At 51.8% G+C, this 19,468-nt stretch overlaps 5 protein-coding genes and 1 non-coding gene across 6 annotated transcripts; 2 read left to right on the top strand and 4 right to left on the bottom strand.

Annotated features, from left to right (window-relative positions):
• Positions 1 to 420: 420 nt before the first annotated feature.
• SMAC4_08701 (uncharacterized protein) lies at positions 421 to 1,498 on the bottom strand (the record flags this gene model as incomplete). Its single annotated transcript, XM_003347216.2, has 3 exons — positions 421 to 756; positions 841 to 1,046; positions 1,178 to 1,498. 3 exons carry the CDS (start codon positions 1,496 to 1,498, stop codon positions 603 to 605), a joined length of 681 nt encoding a protein of 226 aa, XP_003347264.1. The 3' UTR covers positions 421 to 602.
• Positions 1,499 to 2,295: 797 nt separating this feature from the next.
• SMAC4_08700 (uncharacterized protein) lies at positions 2,296 to 3,644 on the bottom strand (the record flags this gene model as incomplete). The annotated part of the gene is made up of 3 exons (XM_003347215.2): positions 3,083 to 3,644; positions 2,538 to 2,986; positions 2,296 to 2,410 (listed from the first exon to the last, which is right to left on the bottom strand). Exons 1-3 carry the CDS (start codon positions 3,212 to 3,214, stop codon positions 2,296 to 2,298), a joined length of 696 nt encoding a protein of 231 aa, XP_003347263.1. The 5' UTR covers positions 3,215 to 3,644.
• A 956-nt stretch (positions 3,645 to 4,600) lies between these two features.
• SMAC4_13868 (uncharacterized protein) lies at positions 4,601 to 6,864 on the top strand (the record flags this gene model as incomplete). Its single annotated transcript, XM_066091665.1, has 2 exons — positions 4,601 to 4,892; positions 4,955 to 6,864. The coding sequence occupies 2 exons, from the start codon at positions 4,601 to 4,603 to the stop codon at positions 6,862 to 6,864; spliced, it is 2,202 nt and encodes a 733-aa protein (XP_065947322.1).
• A 455-nt stretch (positions 6,865 to 7,319) lies between these two features.
• SMAC4_13867 lies at positions 7,320 to 7,405 on the bottom strand. The gene is given in 2 exon segments: positions 7,320 to 7,355; positions 7,370 to 7,405. It is a non-coding gene; the product is annotated as a tRNA-Arg (tRNA).
• A 162-nt stretch (positions 7,406 to 7,567) lies between these two features.
• Positions 7,568 to 9,754, bottom strand: SMAC4_08699 (uncharacterized protein). The gene is made up of 2 exons (XM_066090842.1): positions 9,290 to 9,754; positions 7,568 to 9,159 (listed from the first exon to the last, which is right to left on the bottom strand). Exons 1-2 carry the CDS (start codon positions 9,552 to 9,554, stop codon positions 7,664 to 7,666), a joined length of 1,761 nt encoding a protein of 586 aa, XP_065947321.1. The 5' UTR covers positions 9,555 to 9,754; the 3' UTR covers positions 7,568 to 7,663.
• An 836-nt stretch (positions 9,755 to 10,590) lies between these two features.
• SMAC4_08698 (uncharacterized protein) lies at positions 10,591 to 18,175 on the top strand. Its single transcript, XM_066090841.1, has 6 exons — positions 10,591 to 12,293; positions 12,343 to 13,806; positions 13,859 to 14,195; positions 14,261 to 14,985; positions 15,044 to 15,949; positions 16,010 to 18,175. Exons 1-6 carry the CDS (start codon positions 10,814 to 10,816, stop codon positions 18,010 to 18,012), a joined length of 6,915 nt encoding a protein of 2,304 aa, XP_065947320.1. The 5' UTR covers positions 10,591 to 10,813; the 3' UTR covers positions 18,013 to 18,175.
• Positions 18,176 to 19,468: the final 1,293 nt, after the last annotated feature.

The following is a 19,468-nucleotide window of genomic DNA, read 5'->3' as shown; positions in this document are numbered from 1 at the left end:
CCCCATCCCCTTAACGCCCGGGCCCAGTGTTGGTGATGTTGGTAGTCGCAAGCGCCCATCCCATTGTCGACGGGAATTCACAAGCAAAGTCTGGTTGTTTAGCGCCTAGAGGGGAAGAGTGAAACCGATGGTATTGAAAGACGGGCGGGAGCTTTGTGTTGATGTAGAGACTAAGGTAGAAGCTGTTGGCGGTGATTACCAAAAGGGTTACATTTTTGGGTGCGCACGATGGCCGCATTACCTGGCATCATGTTGAATACACGCTCTTCTATACTCTGTTAGTGTGGAGATTACTAGACGTGGTGTGGGAAACGACAAGCCACTTGTCTACCTAAGTAGGTACCTCTACTGTACAGCGTACATCCTTAAATCTGAAGAGCGAGAAAAGGATCAATGCTATCATAAGGACAATATTAACAACCCAAAATATGACATCCTATTGAATCTGATTATGGTGGAATAATGGAATATTTTCGAGGTACGTAAGAAAAGAGACAAATATCCTGAAGCTAGGGCAGTCAGTTTGTCCCTCTCTCCCTGACATTGTCTTCCACTTTCCATTTGACTCTGTTCTACTACCGCCCATTCCTCTCCATCTCCAATCATCCAATCGTAAACGTTTGGGCTCCTAAAACGTTGATTTCAACTCTAAGACCCGTCAGATCCTTCTCCCGCCATCCCGAAACCCATTTCTCATCGCCGGATTCAGTTGTGCACGTATCCATGATGGCACCAATGGTTTGGGCCACGCTCACGCTTTTATAAATAATTCTGGTCAGTCTCAAAGGTAACGTACCTCAAGATAGGTCATAATCAAGAAATGAAAAAGGTGGAACATACCAACTAGCCAACTTCGAATTGTCCTGACCCAAGTCCTCCGAAAGGTCCGGACCGACAACGAGATTATTCACACGGCACCAAGCCTGCATGGTGTGCTTTTTGCCCTTGTCCTTAGGTATGAGTGTGACGGGATGTGTAGGGCAGTGCGGGTCTTTCCTATTGACCGACTTATGCAGGTTCTCAATACACTGAACAACGTCGACTGCCTAGATATAGTTATCCCGAGGGGTTTTCATACGTCAGTAGGTGAAGATAACCGCACGCGCTGGTATATAGAGGTAGAGGTAGGTATTCAACGTATTGCGGTGTCAAGATTTGCAAGCCAGGCGGTACTTACCTTCACTCTGTTCCTCTCATTACACTTCACCTGGCTATCCCAACGCTTTTCCGGCCCAGAACTAGCAGTAGCTGGCAAAACATCGTCGTCTTTGTCCTTGTCTGCTGTCGAGTCAAGGTACGCTTGCCATGCCTGCTCCGGAGAAAGAGCAGTGTCGGGGTTGGTGAACTTGTCATCTACCCATCTGGCGAAGGAGAAGCGTTGAGTAACTGAGGATGCTTCCGCCCGGGAGACGGCAGGTTGGGGAACCGCGTCGACCTGGGTGATCTGGGCACACAGGGCCATGACGGACAGAGTGAAGAGGTTGGAGAAGGCGACCATCGTATATGGCTGGCAGTGTTATATTTGGGTGGCTAGGACGGTAGTTCGATGATACACGCTAGTTGTCTTATATCGGATCGGCTAGTTGGCGTCTTCGATATCACAGAACGTAGAGAGTGTGAGTTCGAGACAACAGCAATCAATGATGCCGTTCCCAGCCTTATTTTGTGAGTCTCCAAACAGACCGGCGACTGGACGCCTCGCAGGTCATTCGGACCTCGAAGCGCTCCATTATTGTCTTTAGTGAATTGTTTAGCGCTCATAGGGAAGCAGTTGCCACGATCTTTGTTCTGATGCAGCGACCGGTTTGGTGGCGCCTACTTCAGGGCGGGAATATGGTTGTTCTTTTTGTTGATGAGGTCCTATGTCATGTTAGTGTAGGAATGGTATGAGTTGACTCGATCACATGTCAGCAACACAAACTGAGAACCAAGAAATGGATCAACATGATAGCGTCTTGGTGTTTGGCACACCGCCGAGTGCCAAGTGCCATTAAGTCTTGGATTTGGGACGCAACAGCCGGCCAGCTCACCGGGCCAAGTCAACCGGCCAACTTGTGCTGCTGGCACCTTGGAATTTTCGGGCAGTCATGTTTGCGAAGCGAATGTTCCGTGCCGCGTTCTCGCGTGGTTTGGGAAACGATGTATAAAAGAAAACGCTGTATTATCCTGGAAATATCATCGCAGCGTCCATCCACTACTCCGTCCGTAAAACGGGTATCACAACCTCTCGTCTATCCCAACCCTATGTCGCTTGCATGCAAACCTCATGAACCATCAGGTCGGTCCTCTCCCACCTTAATCCGAATCGCTCGAGTCGGAGCTGCTATCACCCCCGCTGCGCTTGCGGTGCTTGTCCTTCTTGTGATGCTTATCCTTCTTATCCTTCTTGTCCTTCTTCTTCTTCTTGAGCCTGTGAGTGTTATTCGTCAGCATGTCGTTCTTTGTCAAGCAAGGGAGGGTGCCCAAATCGAACCAGCCAACCCAACAACCCCAACCGTAAAACTGGGCAGAAACAAAGAAACAATGAGCAAACTTACTTGTCCTCCAACAAGTTCGCCGCAATCGCGCCACCAACCGCGCTCACAACACTACCTAGGGTGCCTGTGCCACCAGCATGTGCCAACATGGCGCCCATGCCACCACCGGCCAGGGTAGCGCCGAGACCACGCTCACCGTCAGGTCCTACCGGACCTCCAGGACCGCCTTGACCTGGGTACTGCTGATGCTGACCGTAGCCCTGACCCTGGCCGTAGCTTTGCTGGCTCTGATCGTGGTACTGTCTCTGACCGTCGTGATCTTGTCCTCCGCCGTACTGTGGCTGTCCATAGGGGGGAGCACTTCCGTAGGACTTGTTGTCGTAGTCTTGTGATTGTCCGTAGTGGTGGGAAGGGGCCTGGTGGTAACCTCCTTGCTGAGGAGGAGGGGAGTAGGAGTTGTGAGGAGGGTAAGGGGCGTCTTGCTGGCCACCGTAGGGAGGGTAACCGCCCTGGAGGGAGAGAACAGGATGTTAACTTTACGGACGTTTCATGATTGCGTGTGCTGGGTGATCAAGAACGTTGTGATGAGGACAGGAAAGACAAACCTGTTGTTGGCCCCCGTATTGGGGAGCAGGTTGGCCTTGGCTATAGCCGTAGGGGTTGTTCTGGGGAGGCTGCTGGCCGTAGCCACCGCTTCCGCCTTGCTGGCCTTGGTTGTAGTAGTCTTGCGCGGACATGTTGTCTGTGTGTGTCACTTTGGTCGAATAAGGTTTCAATATGATACTGTAAACAAGAATAGGTTCGAGATGTTTGGGGAAAGTGAAGTGGAAAGAAAGATGATGTCGAGGGAACAAGTGATCGTGGGGTTGGCCGCTCTTTCAGTGATCACTTACAGTGGACGTGCCGCCAAATGGGAGGACTCCGATGACGAATAGGTGACCTCGGCCCCGCCATGGGCTGAAGTTGTGGATCCCCGAGTAGGCCGAGGCGTCCGGCTTTTCATCTTGGCGATACACACTGCCCGTTTGTTACATCATGGGGTGTGGCGCAGCTTGGCTCAGCCCTACTGATCCTAGAGTCCACGACACCTCAACGGCGATACATTACGCGTACCAAGGTGGCTGTTCAAGAGCTCAAGCTTTGTCAAAACCATCGTGACTTCTCTGGTTTTTTACTTCATGAAGTTCAAGGATGAAGAACATGGAAAGAGCAAAGTCTGGTGGAGAAGGCAAGAGACAGTTGCACGGCAGCTGCCTTAGCTAGGTACTTACCTGGTGGATGGAAAACGACAGAGGTTCTTGCGCGCTGGGCTGTTCCCATTACAGCTGTACTAACAGAGCGAGGCGTAACTTGGGCGAAGTTTTGTTACTTAAGGTTGCACGCATTCAGCACTGGACATGTTTATCCAGTGGGTTCCTTCTTCCTGCGTCAACATCAGGATCTTTCCACTTGGCCGCGATGGTTCTTCCCTTGCCTCTAGCATTTCTCCTTTCTACAGCGAGATAATGACGGCCACGAGTTTCTGTTTTTGTCTGTCTTTTTTGTTTTGCTGGACTCTATTCGCGATATTGGTCCCTCGCTCAACTTCCAGTTTCAGGATTTCCAAAACGCAAAAGCGGACGTTTTCCACATCCGCGGTCCTTTCCATTCCTTCAATCTCTGTTGCCATAACCCTACAACAGTTTCTTTCCCACGTAGTTATTTCCTCCCAGAGATAATGATTCATGAGTACATTCTTACCTGTGGGATGCTTCTGCGTCCGACGTGAACCCCCTTCCGGCCCGTTGGCTCCCAACTGAAACGCTCCCATCCGACGGGATGTTCTCGTCTTCTGGCTGGCCGGGCATGTCAGCCTGGCTCGCCGACAGCGATATGCAGCCATTGCGCCCCTCGGAAGTCGGCAGGCTAATCTAGGCGCAATGGATCCAATGCTTGACGACGTTACAATCGGAACGGCAAAGCGTTACCCCGCCTACATCACTGATGCGATCCGCACATTCCAAGAGAACCACAGGTCCGTCACTGCTAGTCTAACTCATGGATCGAAGCGGGATTGTCTAAGACTTGGCTTCAAGCCCTGCCCTTCATCTCAGTCACAGTCTCCTTAATCACGACCTTTTGAGATGGAGAAGTTACCACCTTGCAAATGGTGTGGTCATCCACCGAACCCCAGCGTTGACCTCACCGTGTTCAGGAGCTCGCTCATTGCCATGGCGGCAAACGCAAGCAAATGCCTGACTTGTTCTATATTTGTCACGGGTATAAGAAAACACATCTCCAATACATCACTACCTGTACCAAACAACGTTGATCATTTAGCTGTCCTTTTGGGCCAGCTGGTTGTGGGCAAAGGAATGGCTGTGGAGATACCGCTGGGTCCATCCCTCCTCAAACTGTCATTTTTCTGCTCAAAAAGTAAGTCAGCAGTCTCAAGCCTCTCCTTCGTGGATGAACTGTAAAAGCTGACTCTTTCATAGAAACTTCTTGGATGACCCAAGCCTTACCCTTCCTTGACATCGGAAAACAGGTCCCAAAGACCACTTCTTCGGACGAGAGTTTCTCATGGGCGACTCAGCAAATCAACCGCTGCAGGGAAGATCATCAGCATTGTAACTCATACTTAAGCGCCGCCGTTCTACCTAAGCGGGTTGTCTTTGTCGGTTCAACGGCAGAACCTGCCCTCCGGCTGTATGAATCCCAAGCCGAAAGCGATTCGTACGTTTGCTTGAGCTACTGCTGGGGTCGTCGTCCTTTTCACTGTACTCTACTCGATAATCTCGAGTCCCATAAAAGATGTATCAAGCCTGACCATCTCCCCCCGACTATGAACGATGCTATCGAGTACACCCGCAGACTCGGAGTCCGCTATATCTGGATTGATAGCCTCTGCATTATCCAGGATTGCCTACTCGATTGGCGAGAGGAGGCGGGAAAGATGGCGTCCATCTATCAAAGATCGTTTCTCGTCATATCCGCCGCATGGTCTGCCGACGCCTATGGAGGCATATATGCCTCTCCCCCATCCGACTACCGAACATTCGCATTGACAGTCAACACCAAAACCAATGAAGTCTGTAACTCCGATGCGGCTGATCAGGCTAACCTCTCGATGACCAAAAATGATACAGAGACAATTTACGTCCGCCGCGCATATGTTCATGTCAAACGAGGAACTTCGAGGTACGCCAGTCGGTTTCCAGTGCTCCCGATCCTTAAGCGTGGCTGGATTTTCCAAGAACTCTTTCTGTCTTCTCGCGTCCTGCACTTTGGGCCCCACGAACTCTACTTTGAGTGCCTAGAGGGTTCTGCCTGTCAATGTACCGACCATAGCAACTCATTCCTGGATCAGGGGAGTGTCTTAGCGTCTCAGGGCGCGGTAAGTAAGACAACACCACGGGAATCTCGTACGGATAGATTTCAACAAAATAGTTCCATGCTTCAAACGCTGGGGAAAGCATACTACGGCCCAGTGGTATGGAGGATGATGAGCCGCGATGATTTAATGTATGTGTGGCATCGGCTGGTGCATGACTACACGATACGGGAGTTGACGTATGGGAAAGATCTGTTTCCTGCCATTTCTGGGTTGGCGAGGGAGATGAGCATTGCACGTGCAGCACGAGACGCTGATGAGGGCGTGGTCCGAGGGACAGTCTACTTTGCTGGGCTGTGGAAAGACAGCCTGGTGCGAGATTTGTGCTGGAAGGTTGGATTTGAGAATGTCAATACTGATGATAAAGATGAGGTGAAGCGCATCAAGGCATGGACGGATAGAGCGCTTGAATGGCGGGCGCCAACATGGTCTTGGGGCTCCGTCAACGCACCTGTGAAGTTCCTGGGGCAGGAATATGACATTAAAGACTTCTTCAAACCCTTGTGTGAAGTACTCGATGTTTCCTGTACTGCGGCCGGATCGGATGAGGTGGGTGAGCTGATGGCAGGGAAGCTGGTACTGCGCGGGCTGCTCTTGCCAGCAAGAGTGACACGTTCGCGTTTCAAAACCGATCGGGAAGACGGACTACGATTTCCATGGCAAATTCTTAGCTTGGACTTTGGGGTGGTTGAGACTTTTGCGCAGGACCTATTTGTTGATGACGGATGTCAGCATCTCTTGAGGCTTTTGGATGAGTCAGAACCGGGTAGTGATCGACCTATCGTTTACTGCTTTATGCTTGGGATAGTAAGGAAAGGGGCCAGTCCAGTATTCCTGGTGCTAAAGAAGGTCAAAGGGCAATCGGAGGGAAAAAGGGGCCAAGATGTATATCAACGAACCGGGAGGCTTCAGCTGATAGGGCCTCCTCGCCGCCCAAAGAATGATCGTACACCATGGAAGGAACAATTCGGGGTATTTGCGGAAGCCAAGGAGGAGGTGGTTACCATCATCTAGCAAGGAGACTGTCGGATCTAAGTACACTTTGGCAGAGCACAGAGCCGTCAGGCTGAGGGCAACGAAGGACATCAAGAACAAGTACATGAAGGCGGACGAGAACTTTTGGATACAAGGACTGATGTCAGGGGGGAGTGAGGGCAGAGCCACTCATCAGATACCAATCAACAATGACAAACATGTGAAGTGGATCGTATCCACGCGTGAAACGCATCAATAAACCGAACTGCAAAGATGGATTTCTCCCAAGGAAGCTTCGACCTAAAACTATCATTGCAAACCATAAGAGGTACCCAGGATCTCCCATATCCAGCTTCACAATCTCTAGACACAAACACAACCAACTGCAGATACCACAATGTCAACAAGACCACAGAAAACCACAAAAAGAAGGAAGCAGACCATGACTTCACGCATCTGCACAGAACAGTACGGGAAAAAGCCCAAAAAAGAAACGATCCGGATGGGACTCGAACCCACAACCTCAGTCTTATCCTCCCGCAATTAGGAGGACCACACGATACCATTTCGCCACCGGACCGTTCGTTGCTGTTAAACTCTTGTGCAAAACATGTTATTGTGAAGCCAGGATGGTGGAGAAGGGGGCGGGTGCATGGGTGCATAACATAACATATGTAACAAAACAAAACACTGACATTCGCACAACGCCGATTTAGACACTTTACAAAACAACGGCAGAGATCAATAACAAAGCAAGAAGATTGTTGCTGAAGCTATCAAAAGCTTACCAGAGAATGTCCAAAGACAAGAGAACCGCAAAGAAAAGGAATAGCCCTCACTAATAGGGACAACGACCACACCAAGCGCAATCTTTCGAACACGCCGTGAAGTCGTCCCCTGCCCCGTCCGAGTCCGACTGCCAACGCAGGTCATCGTCGTAAGTCACAGTACCTGTACGTAGTATGCCCCTCGGGATAGAGTTCGTGGCAAAGGCGCCGCCTCGTGTTTGACGTCCAGCCAAGCTTTTCGATGTCCTCATCCTCGCCGTGTCTTTATTGCGCTTTTCATCTTCGTTGTGATCGGAGATATCCTCACCTTCCTCATTCTCTGGATTCTTCTTCTCCCGGGTGTCGGATTGCTTATCTTCAGCAGTGCCCATCTGAGCAACTATCCATTGTGTGCGGAAGGCGTCCGACATCACTTTGTCACCTCTGATCTTGTCAATCGTCTTCCCCTTCTCCTTCTTGACGCTCAAATCCCCATCAATCCCTTCGTCCAACGGCGTCTCTTCGGGCCACCCTTGCTCCCTAACCTCCAGAACACCAACTGCATCTTCACGATGCACCAGCTCCATCTTACCCCCTTCAATATCTTCGATAACCTCCCGGATCCGCTTCAGAAGCCCAACTAACTTCCCCAACGCGTCCTTCTGCTCCTTCTCCCACCGCTTGACGTCTTCTCGGACGTCCTTGATCTCTGTGTCTTCCTTCCGGAACAGGCCGCGGGTGTGGTAGGCTAGGATGAAGCGTGGGATCTGGGAGATCCAAAGCCGAGGAAGTTCTTCTGACAAAGTGTCTTTGACGCCGCGAGCACGGATGGACCGGGTTTTGAGGTCGAAGATTTGGGATTGGGGGACGAGGGAGTTGGGCCTTTCTTTGATGGTGAGGGCTGGGGATGAGGAGGAGGTTTTGGTACCAGTGTTACCGGACGAGCTGGTAGTAGTGGAGTCCGAAGAGAGCTTCAACCCAGAGAGCAAAGCGTCGACATCCTCATCCCCACCATCCTTCTTCACCTTTCCGGCCTCACCATCCTCACCTCCCTTTCCGCTCCCATCCCTCACGTACCCATCAGCCTCAAACCTCACCAACATCCCCATCCCCCCAAACCGATACCTCACGACCCTCTGATGGCTCGAACTCCCCTTGACCTCCCCCTCCCAGCTCGTATACGCTTCCGGAAACGCATGCCCATACCCCCTCACATCGGGAATCGTTTCCGTCGGAGAATTTTCTCTTCTGACAAAAAACACTGTATTCTCGACTTTTTCGACCAAGATCCGGAAGGTCTTGTCTTGGCCGCGCACGAAACGGAGAAGGTTGCCGAGGGTGCTGCTGCATGCTACTATGTCTATCTTGTCTGGGGAGGGGATGGGAGAGGCGGAGGTAGAGATAGAGGGTTTGGTGGTATTGGTGTTAGAACGGAGATAGGAGACCAAAGCGGGCTCGAGGGGGTGCGAAGGGTAGCGGGCGGCGTTGCGGTCGCGGTGGTATGTGCCGCTGTCTTCGCGGAGTTGAGGGGGTTGGCCGGGGGGTGGGGACCAGAGGGGGGGTTTGCCTTTTTGGGGTAGGTGTGTTAGTGTTAGTGTTAGTGTTGATGGTGGTGTTGGTGAGTTGGGATTTGGGAAAGGGTGGTAAGGAAGGGGGGCTGAGAAAGTGCCGGAAAAGAAAAGGAAGGAGAGACAAACCAGGAATCAAGATGGTTGGATTCGAGAGATTGGTGTCCAGCCAGTTGTAGGATGCTACAACCTCACAGCCCTGAATGGTGGCCGAGTGTTGGTTGTCGGGATCATCGTCGAGATCATTAACACGGAGAGACTTGAGGAGTGGTCCGAGCGGCGGAGGTGGTGTTGTCGGTGTTGAGGACGTTTGTTTCCAATTGTTGCCGAAACTACGGGCTTGTGTCCCGGAAGAATTGTAAGATTGGGCTTTTCTGGCCCAGTAGGAAGACATGATGATGTATTGAAGGGTATTGAATCAAGAAGGAAGGAGTGATGGATGAGTGATGATGGGAACTTAGGTTGCTGAGGAAGGCGCTATCGTTGCCGTGTTGGACCCTTTTCGATTTTCTCTCGATCCATTCCTTCTTCCTCCTTTTATCCAAAAACACCATACACCACCTTTATGTTCCTCACCCACGGCTTGCATCTTGTGCGCGCTCCATTCTAACTCTCCTCCTGTCTGCCTCTCGTCTGCCTCTCGTTTGCCTCCAGTCTGTTTGAGGCCCGTCCTTGACGTTCACTTGCATGTGTCATCGGCAGCCAACCGATTGTCGAAGAAAAGGAAAACGCCTCGCAACGCCATAACAGGCCGCTCATTTGACGACCAGGCAGCGACTGCATCAGGTCTGTGGCCAATTACAGTGGGTCTACTCCCCCAGACGATAGTGGACGGGTGCACTAACAATTAAACGCATAGGACCCCAACCCCGCGCCGCCAAGACCCGGCCTCATTCCCCGCGTCTGCCTCCAACGAAAGACTGGTCGAGTCCCGGACCGAGCTCATCGGCATCGAATGGGAGCCGGATGTCAAACAAAGAATGGGCCTCTTGCATCCAGCATTGCGGCTAGATTGCCAGCCACTGAGTGATTCAGGTTTTCTCCCAAGCATGAGGTCTTCTACATACAGCGAGTCGCCTTATGGAGAATCCCGCTGCCAGCCTGCCGCTGCTCAGGCAACGATGGCCGCCATCACGAATCACGACGGTGCTGCACGACATCCCTCCATGCGCGAGGCCAACAGCCAGCGCATCAGACCCATGTTGACGCCTTGAAAGGGAAATGGCAAACTTCGTCGTTTAAAGCACCGAGATTGTGATTCGGTCGATGATGTACTTCCCGTCGAGCCAGTCTGCCTTTCCACCAGGCCGATGGCCGTCATGGCCGGGCTTGCTGCCCCTGGTGTAGGTCTCTGTTTGGGCCGGAGGGCAAGCATTGCCTCCAACAACACTACGTTATCGATCGGTTTATACAAAGGCCTCCAGTTTGCCCGGGGTCAGGGTAGATTTGTGTACTGCAAAAGAGCATTGAACCCCAGCTTCGGTCTCTGCTGCTTCGAACAATTGATACCTACCTACATTCCCAAAGGCTCCCCAGACTTATACTCTCTGTGTTTCCTTCACAACCTCTCTAGCAGTACATCGGCACCGGGTCCTGAAACCAACCACTTCCTGATCACCTGTTTGTCCAGAAATACCCAGTCAACAGACCACGATGGCTTCCAACAACCCCCGCCAGAAACGCCTCAAATACCTTTTTCGTCAGGTTATCAACGCGGAAAGGCGAGTCAGCAGCTCCCATGAGGCTCAGCTCTTTATCGAAGCCATCCAAACTTACGAACCACCGAGCACATGTGTCGAAATCATTGTCTCCAGCCCTGCTGGTCTCGACGCACTCCGAGATGCTGTCCGAGTCAACTTGTCTGCTTCATTCTTCCTTTCGCATACCTTTCCCCTGTTGAGATACTTTTCCGACCCAGGTATCAAGGCTCTCGTTGATGGTCAGTTGCTTCAGCGGGTTCTCAGCTCACTCGGAAAACCTCCCACGCTCTGGAAAGCTCTCTTCAAACTTTTCCATGATCATCAAATCCCCGACGATCAACTTGTGCCCTTTGTCTGGCTCGCTCTCGGACTTCTGTCTCTTCCCAAGGATGCCGATCTCAACATCACAGACGATGTCAAAACTCTCGTTGAAGGCACACGGCTGTCTCAAGCCGAGGACCACGACATCCGTGATCTGTTCTACCGGATGAAGAACGTGTTAGAGCTCCAGTCGTCGCCCGTCGGGAACACTGAGAAAAACGGCGCAGGCGGCCGACACGACAACGACTTTGCTTCTTTCAGGGATATTCTTATCTACCCTACCGAGGACGAGTTTCTCTCCATGCATCAACCCTTCTACCGTACTGCAAAGGAGGTGGCTGATGCTCCCGTAGAATCCCGTGCTGCCGTCCATCTAGACAATCAGTTCAGGCTTTTACGGGAGGACATGCTTGCCGAGTTGCGTGAGGACCTACAAGTCACAGTCGGGAAAAGGAGAGGAAACAGTCAGTCACTGGTTCTCAGTGGTCTTATTCCTGTTGGACTTGACTTTGGTGACGAGGAAAGAGGCAGATACAAAAAGTGCTGCCTTCTCCTTCAGTGTCACCAGGGTTTCCAGGTTCTCGATGGACTGGGAGAAGACGACCGAAGAAGGTTTTTTCGGAATGAAACCGCCTTCCTTCGTCATCAGTCATTCGGAGCACTTAGCCGCGGTAAGGATGTCATCGGGTTCGCCTTCCTCAATAGGGACATCACCTTTTTAGCTCAGTCGCCACCTATCATCCCACTGCAGTTCACAGATAGTCGAAGTCTTGGACGAGCCCTGTTGGCCTTACGGCTAACAAACCCTGCCTGCATTCAATTCACTCCGGTAGATACGCCGGTATTTGCTTACGAGCCCGTGCTGAGGGGCCTCCAGGCAACGGCCGAGCTACCATTACAAGAATTTCTCGTCAACCCTACTGCGGAGAGCCTTAATTTTGAGCAGGTGCCGGAGCTTCAAGACTTCGTCGGAGAACTGGTGGAGGTCCACAACGCGTTGACGGACGATGGCTCTGCTTCCCTGGACGAAGATGTTTGCGTAGACAAGTCTCAACTGGAGTCGTTGGTTCATGCTCTCACGAGACCGATTAGTCTTATACAGGGGCCACCAGGTAAGCACGTCATGTCTACTATGCGTTTCCTCCTATTAACCTTACGCAGGCACGGGAAAGTCATTCATTGGTGCACAGATTGCAAAGTATTTGTTTCAGGCAGGACAAAGGATTCTTGTGATTAGCTTCACCAACCATGCCCTGGATCAGTTCCTCGAAGATCTCATCGATAACGCCCATATTCCAGAAGATGACATTGTGCGTTTAGGCGCATGGAGCAAATGTACCCCAAGAACCGAGGCTCTCCTCCTTGCCAAGCAGCAAGGCAACTATCGACGTTCGCGAGATGCATGGACCATCATAAACAAGCTGCGAGAAGCCATGAAGGGATCCATCGTGGACCTGAGAAGAGCATTTCACAACTATCGAACGACCATCGTCACCTGGGATGAAATCGCTGAATTTCTTGAATTTTCGGACGAGTACACTCAGTTTTACAAGGCCCTAATCGTGCCTACACCAGAAGAACTGGGTTGGGAGCGTGTTGGGGAGCGTTCTGGGAAGCGACGAAAACAGGTGAAGAAGGACTATCTATATCAGAGATGGAGCGCTGGCCAGAACCCGGGAATCTTCACTCACGATATTCCTGTTGAGTGCAGCCCAATCTGGGATATGAAGCAAGAAGACAGGGAGAATCACTTGAACAAGTGGATGAAGGCACTCATCGGGGAGCGTCTTGAAACGGTTGAGGAGCAGGTCCGACAGTTCAACGACAGTCATGAACAGACCGAGGCGCAGTTCAATGAGGCAGACGCGCACATCGTGCGCCAAAAGATGGTTATCGGATGTACCACCACGGCAGCAGCTAAACACTCGGGTCTGATACGGGCCGCTATGCCAGATGTGGTTCTCGTGGAAGAGGCTGGAGAGATTTTGGAGAGTCATGTCCTCACAGCTCTGGCATCTTCGGTCAAACAACTCGTGTTGATTGGTGACCATAAACAGCTTCGACCTAAAATCAACAACTACGCCTTGTCGGTAGAGAGGGGTGACGGCTTTGATCTGAACCGCTCCCTCTTCGAACGTCTCATCCTCGAGGGAGCACCACACACCACTCTACGAAAGCAGCACCGCATGGTTCCCGAGATATCTTTGTTTCCCCGCGAACTCACGTACCCGGATTTGCTGGATGGCCCAGGGACCAGTGGTCGACTGCCTGTACGAGGGCTTCAGGACCGAGTTATTTTCGTCAACCACAACAAGCCAGAGGACTCGGATAGGGCGTTACGAGAGCGCCGTGACCCAGGAATGAAGGAAAGCAAGAAGAACTCGCACGAAGCGTACATAATACTAAGCTACCTGAGATACCTCGGCCAACAGGGTTATTCTACAGACCAAATCGTGATCCTGACTCCATACCTAGGACAGTTGAGGGTCTTGCGGGATCTTCTCCAAAGGCACCAACATGATGCAGCATTGAGCGAAATGGACAAGAAGGAATTGATTCGCGCAGGGTTGATGTCTGAAGCAGCTGCAAAAGTTGACAAGAAGCCACTCCGGATCTCAACCATTGGTAAGCTCAATCACGAGCCCAGCCCTCTGGCGTGATGCTAATAGTGAATTAGACAACTATCAGGGCGAGGAGAGCGACATCATCATTGTCTCCCTGACTCGAAGCAACGATACGGGGGATATCGGGTTTCTCTCTGCTCCAGAGCGCCTCAATGTCCTCATCACAAGAGCGAGGGATTGTCTGATCATGATCGGAAACATGGACACATTCATGAACAGCAAGAAGGGAGCTACGACGTGGCGACCGTTCTTTGAGTTACTCAAGGCTCACAGCCATTTGTACGATGGTCTTCCAGTCATGTGTGAAAGGCATCCGGAGAAAACAGCAGTACTGCGAGAGCCAGAGGATTTTGAGAAGACGTGTCCAGATGGTGGTTGTATTCAACCGTGGTATGTACTTGATTCTGCGTCTTCCCGACGAGAGATTGGCTGGCTAACCCGCTTTTCTCTACCAGCAATGCATTGCTCAAATGTGGTGTGCATAAATGCACATTTCGTTGCCACCGCGTTACGGACCACAGCCGAGCCGACTGTTTCGAGGTGGTGATGAAGGTCTGCCCAAGACAACACAAGAACAAGGTGCGTTGTGTGCGACAAGACGAAGACTGTCGAGATTGTATACGGGAGGACAAGGAACACGAGCGCCGAATCAAGCGAGATCTGAAGCTTGAAGAAGACCGCGTCCGTCAACAGGTGGCGTACAACAAGCAGCTTCAAGACCTCCAGGATGAGCTAGAACACGAACGTCGGGTCAACAAGTACAAAGCAGATGAGTTGGCTATGCAGCAGACGCTAGAACAGCGACGGAGAGAGCTTGAAGCTCTCAAGGAATCCCGAGCCCGGGCCGAAGAGCAACAACAGGGGCAGATTAAGATCGCTCTTCGAGTTGCTGAAAAGGCCAGAATTCGGACAGAGAGAAATTCGCAGGCCACAGCCGTGGTGGATTCACACGATACCCTTGCGGACCTTCCTGACACTGCTGAAGCCGAGTGGAACCATTTGAAAGAGTTTGAGAATGCATTCAGCAAGCCCATGGATATACTGATGTCCATGATAGGGCTGGAAGACGTCAAACAGGAGTTTCTTTCCATCAAATCCAAGGTAGACACTGCGGTCCGTCAAGGCATCTCTCTGACTGAAGAGCGCTTTAGCTGCTCTATGCTTGGGAACCCTGGGACAGGTAAGTCTTCGCTTCAGGACAGTATTTCAAAAGCTGTCTGGTCTAACAGAGTTCCTAGGCAAAACCACTGTGGCAAGATTGTATGCCGAGTTTCTCACCGACGTTGGCGTCATTCCAGGAAAACACTTTGCGGAAACCACCGGAGCGGGGCTCGCTCATGGCGGTGTTTCCGGGTGCAAGAAGTTGATCGACAAGATTCTCAACGATGGCGGAGGAGTTCTCTTCATTGATGAGGCATATCAGTTGACATCTGGCAATAACCCCGGCGGTGGCAGTGTGTTGGACTACCTTCTCGCCGAAGTCGAAAATCTGAGAGGCAAGCTCGTCTTTGTCCTTGCTGGCTACAGCAAACAAATGGAAAGCTTCTTCGCCCACAATCCAGGCCTTCCAAGTCGGTTCCCGATTGACATGAGCTTCGCAGACTACACGGACGATGAGCTTCTAAGGATCTTCGAGCTCAAGGTGAACAAGAAGTACAAAAACGCGATGGACTGCGAGGACGGACTGCGAGGCCTTTACTGCCGGATCATTGCCAGGCGGATTGGGCGAGGACGAGGCAAGGAAGGCTTTGGCAATGCTCGCACTGTCGAGAACAACATTGACATTATCTCCCGAAGACAGGCAAACAGGATCAGGCGGGAGCGCAAAGCAGGAAAGACCAATGTCGATGATTTGTTCTTTACCAAGGAGGATCTCATTGGCCCAGAACCAGCCGAAGCCCTCAACAAATGCCAGGCCTGGAAGAAGCTGCAGCAGCTTATTGGTCTTGCGTCTGTCAAGGAAGCAGTCAAAGCGCTTGTTGACAGCATCCAGCAGAATTACAAGAGAGAGTTAGCCGAGCAGCCACCTATTCAGTACTCCCTCAACAAAGTCTTCCTGGGGAATCCGGGAACTGGCAAAACGACGGTAGCCAAACTGTATGGAGAGATCCTCGCTGCACTCGGGTTGCTTTCCAAAGGTGAAGGTAATGCACTCTTAATTCTTTGCCGAACCTCATTCTCAACGCTAACGATTTGGTCTCCAGTGGTCGTCAAGAATCAGTCTGACTTTGTTGGCGGCGCCCTTGGGCAGTCAGAACAACAGACTAAAGGCATCCTCGCTGCAACTCTGGGCAAGGTTCTGGTCATCGACGAGGCCTACGGCCTTTACGGCGGGGGATCCACTTCCGATCCATACAAGACGGCCGTCATCGACACCATTGTGGCAGAGGTTCAAAGCGTTCCAGGTGACGACCGGTGCGTCTTGCTGCTGGGCTATAAGGAACAGATGGAAACAATGTTCCAAAACGTCAATCCTGGTCTTGCCCGCCGCTTTCCCATTGCTTCAGGGTTCGACTTCGAAGATTTCTCGGATGAGGAGCTTCGCAAGATCTTCGATCTCAAGATCAAGCAGCAAGGCTATCAGGCCACTCCTAAGGCCACGGCGGTGGCAATGGACATCTTGAAGCGGACTCGGAACCGACCAAACTTTGGCAACGCCGGTGAAATCGACATCTTGCTGGATGCTACGAAGGCTCGTCATCAGCGACGATTCTCCAAGGGGCAAGCACAGCCGGAGACACTTGAACCTCAAGACTTTGATCCAGACTTCGACAGGGCTTCGAGGTCGGAGACCAACATCCGGAAGCTTTTCGAGGGTTCAGTGGGCTCTGAGGATGTCATCACTTTGCTGGAGCGCTACCAGGAGACGGTGCGAATATTCAAGTCCCTTGACATGGATCCCAAGGAGAACATCCCCTTCAATTTCCTCTTCAGAGGGCCTCCTGGTACCGGCAAGACTACTACTGCTAAGAAAATGGGCAAGGTCTTTTATGACATGGGCTTCCTGTCTACCGCTGAGGTGGTTGAATGTTCTGCAACTGATATGATCGGGCAGTATGTTGGACAAACCGGCCCGAAGGTAACCAGTCTTTTGGACAAGGCACTTGGGAGAGTCCTTTTCATCGACGAGGCCTATCGATTGGCCGACGGACCGTATGCCAAGGAGGCTATGGATGAGCTGGTTGATTCGGTTACCAAAGATCGGTACTACAAGAAGCTGATCATCATCCTCGCTGGCTACGAGGCAGACATCAATCGCTTGATGTCAGTCAACACTGGCTTAACGTCCCGTTTCCCCGAGGTCATCAACTTCCGAGCACTTTCCCCAGAAGAGTGTATTCAATTGCTGAGCAGACTGCTTGAGAAACAACAAGGCGTCCTCAAGTCCAAAGGCAAGGAGCTTGATCTCTCCTGCCTGACGAACCCAAAACCTATCTTCAAGAAATCGATGGTATCTTACTTCAACCAGCTAACCACCCAAGCAAACTGGGCCAGCGCACGCGATGTTCAGGGGCTTGCTAAGAGCATGTTCAACAGAGTTTTGCGCTGCAAGGAAGGCCTCGCCAAGGGGCACATCGTCCTCACCGAGGAGATCGTCAGGCAGGAACTTAGAGGGGTCATGACCGAGCGAGCTTCGCGAAGCAAGGCGGCGGGAGCGGCAACCGGCGCACCAACTGGCTTGCCTGATGGCTTGCAGCAGTTCTTCCAGCCCCCACCACAGCAAAATCAACCATCTTTCAACATCTCTACGGCAACTTCTACCTCGTTCTCACAAGGGCAATTCCGTGTCGTCGAAGAGATATTCTCAGAAGATGAAGAGGAGGAACAAGAGCCTGCGCCCGCTCCCGTCGAGACTCGAAAGCAAACAGCCGACTCCAACTCCAAGTACGCAGCCCAGCGCGACGCAGGAGTAAGTGATGCAGTTTGGGAACAGCTCCAGCGCGACCGCAAGGCCGAGGAGGAGCAGGAAGAGGAATACGAGCGGCTGAAAGAGGAAGCGAAGAAGGCTTCAGATGCGGCCCGGGACAAGATTGTGAAGAGGCTGCTGGAGGAAGAGGCCAGGAGGAAAAGGGAGCAAGAGATGCAGATGAAGTTAAAGATGATGGGGGCTTGTCCAATGGGGTTTAACTGGATCAAGCAATCGGGCGGGTATAGATGCGCTGGAGGAAGCCATTGGATGGGGGATGCGGTGTTGGGGGTGAACTGAAGACGGACTTCGGGATGTACTGGGATGGGCAAAAGGGCGGGACAGGGAACCGCGAAGAGGCCCGGACCATTAAAAGCTGGTCAGACACTCGATTAGTTGAAGGCATTACACAACATCTTTTATGCTGTCTTTATGCTATGAGCATATTGATACGCTCTCCTCGTACACTGGTATCTTCTTGACTGTGCCATCATGCGTGCATTGCCGCTCGAACGCGGTGCAGGAATGCCATTTTCCGTCAAGACGGGACAAGTATGGCTGGGCAGGAAGTTACAGTGGGACAGCCGCTGTAAATTGCCGTGGCGCACCAAAGCGAGTCGTCCAGATTTTGAGGGTGCTCGACATTCAGCAGCCCCAGGGGCAGCGATCGTAAGCGTTAGTACAAACCCCAAGACCAGCTGTTTATTAGCGCTATTTGCTGACGGACCAAGTGCTATGCCCTCTTCAATTTATCATCAGTCTCATTGCCAACCACCGACGATGCTCCCACAGCTTGCTCAGCAAGCGGCTCACCCCCTCTCGGGCACTCGACGATCTTCCACGTCCGGCCCAGGTCAATCCAGCCGGCACCTGTCCACATAGAACTGTTCTCCATACGCATTCCTACCATACTCCTTAAAACCTGTCACGAGTTTTACGGGCCCTCCTCTTTAAATGTAGGTACAAGTGTCCACGATGATGCCTGCTATCTGGGCAACGCTCTGGATGTGTATCCTATCCTACTTCGTAGGGAGCGGTTGATGGTGGTTATTGTCGAGGTGGTGGAAGAATAACTGACTGTGGAGAAGGGGTCGGGATTTGAACAAAAGAAGAGAAGAAGGAAGGGCGGCAGTAACTGTAGAGGCTCCAGCTGTGCTTATGACAATAAAATGGAATAAAGGGATTCGTGGTTCTTTGACCTCCGTGAAAGCCACGCGGTTCGTTTCCATTTGGGTAGGACAGGAAAAGCAAACACGGCTTGATAGTGGTCGCTTCCAAACGTCAAAGAACCACGCACGAACCCTGTCAATGAGGTTTCATATTCAGCGGGACAACTCAGCTGTGCAAAAGCTTATCTTAAAGTTTAAAATCCCTTTTTCCCCCCTTCGTTGGTCCCAATCTTCCTTTTCTCCCTAACCTCTACTGGAAACCGCTACCACCATCACTTATAACCTACCTACGAAGGATACCCGTCCAACATGGTTAACTTCGCCCTTTTCTTCGCTATGGTCTTCAGCCTTTTAATTTCTCAGAATGTCATCGCGGCTCCTAGCACCGCCGGCCGTACCGCCGTTGCCAACGCACCTAGAGATACCCAGGGGCGGTTCTCTTTCGCCGATTGGGTAGACACCATCATCGCAGACCCCGAGACCGCGCTCAAACCGAAAGAGGCAGTGCAAGCTTTCATGAATTCCATGAACGCGACGCAATCCGCTAATAGCAGCAGCTCAAGTAATGGCCTTGAGAAACGCTGGGA

Source organism: Sordaria macrospora, chromosome 5, assembly GCF_033870435.1.
Source record: "Sordaria macrospora chromosome 5, complete sequence".
Classification (NCBI taxonomy): domain Eukaryota; kingdom Fungi; phylum Ascomycota; class Sordariomycetes; order Sordariales; family Sordariaceae; genus Sordaria; species Sordaria macrospora.
This window is presented reverse-complemented; position numbering and strand designations above follow the sequence as displayed.

Bases quoted from the DNA above. Each gene is read 5' to 3' on its own strand.
- SMAC4_08698 (XM_066090841.1), top strand. From the start codon at position 10,814: ATGGCTTCCAACAACCCCCGCCAGAAACGCCTCAAATACCTTTTTCGT. The intron at 14,986-15,043 runs GTAAGTCTTCGC...CAGAGTTCCTAG, and splicing joins GCTTGGGAACCCTGGGACAG to GCAAAACCACTGTGGCAAGA. The intron at 15,950-16,009 runs GTAATGCACTCT...TTTGGTCTCCAG, and splicing joins GTTGCTTTCCAAAGGTGAAG to TGGTCGTCAAGAATCAGTCT.
- SMAC4_08699 (XM_066090842.1), bottom strand. From the start codon at position 9,554: ATGTCTTCCTACTGGGCCAGAAAAGCCCAATCTTACAATTCTTCCGGG. The intron at 9,160-9,289 runs GTTTGTCTCTCC...TACCCCAAAAAG, and splicing joins TCCAACCATCTTGATTCCTG to GCAAACCCCCCCTCTGGTCC.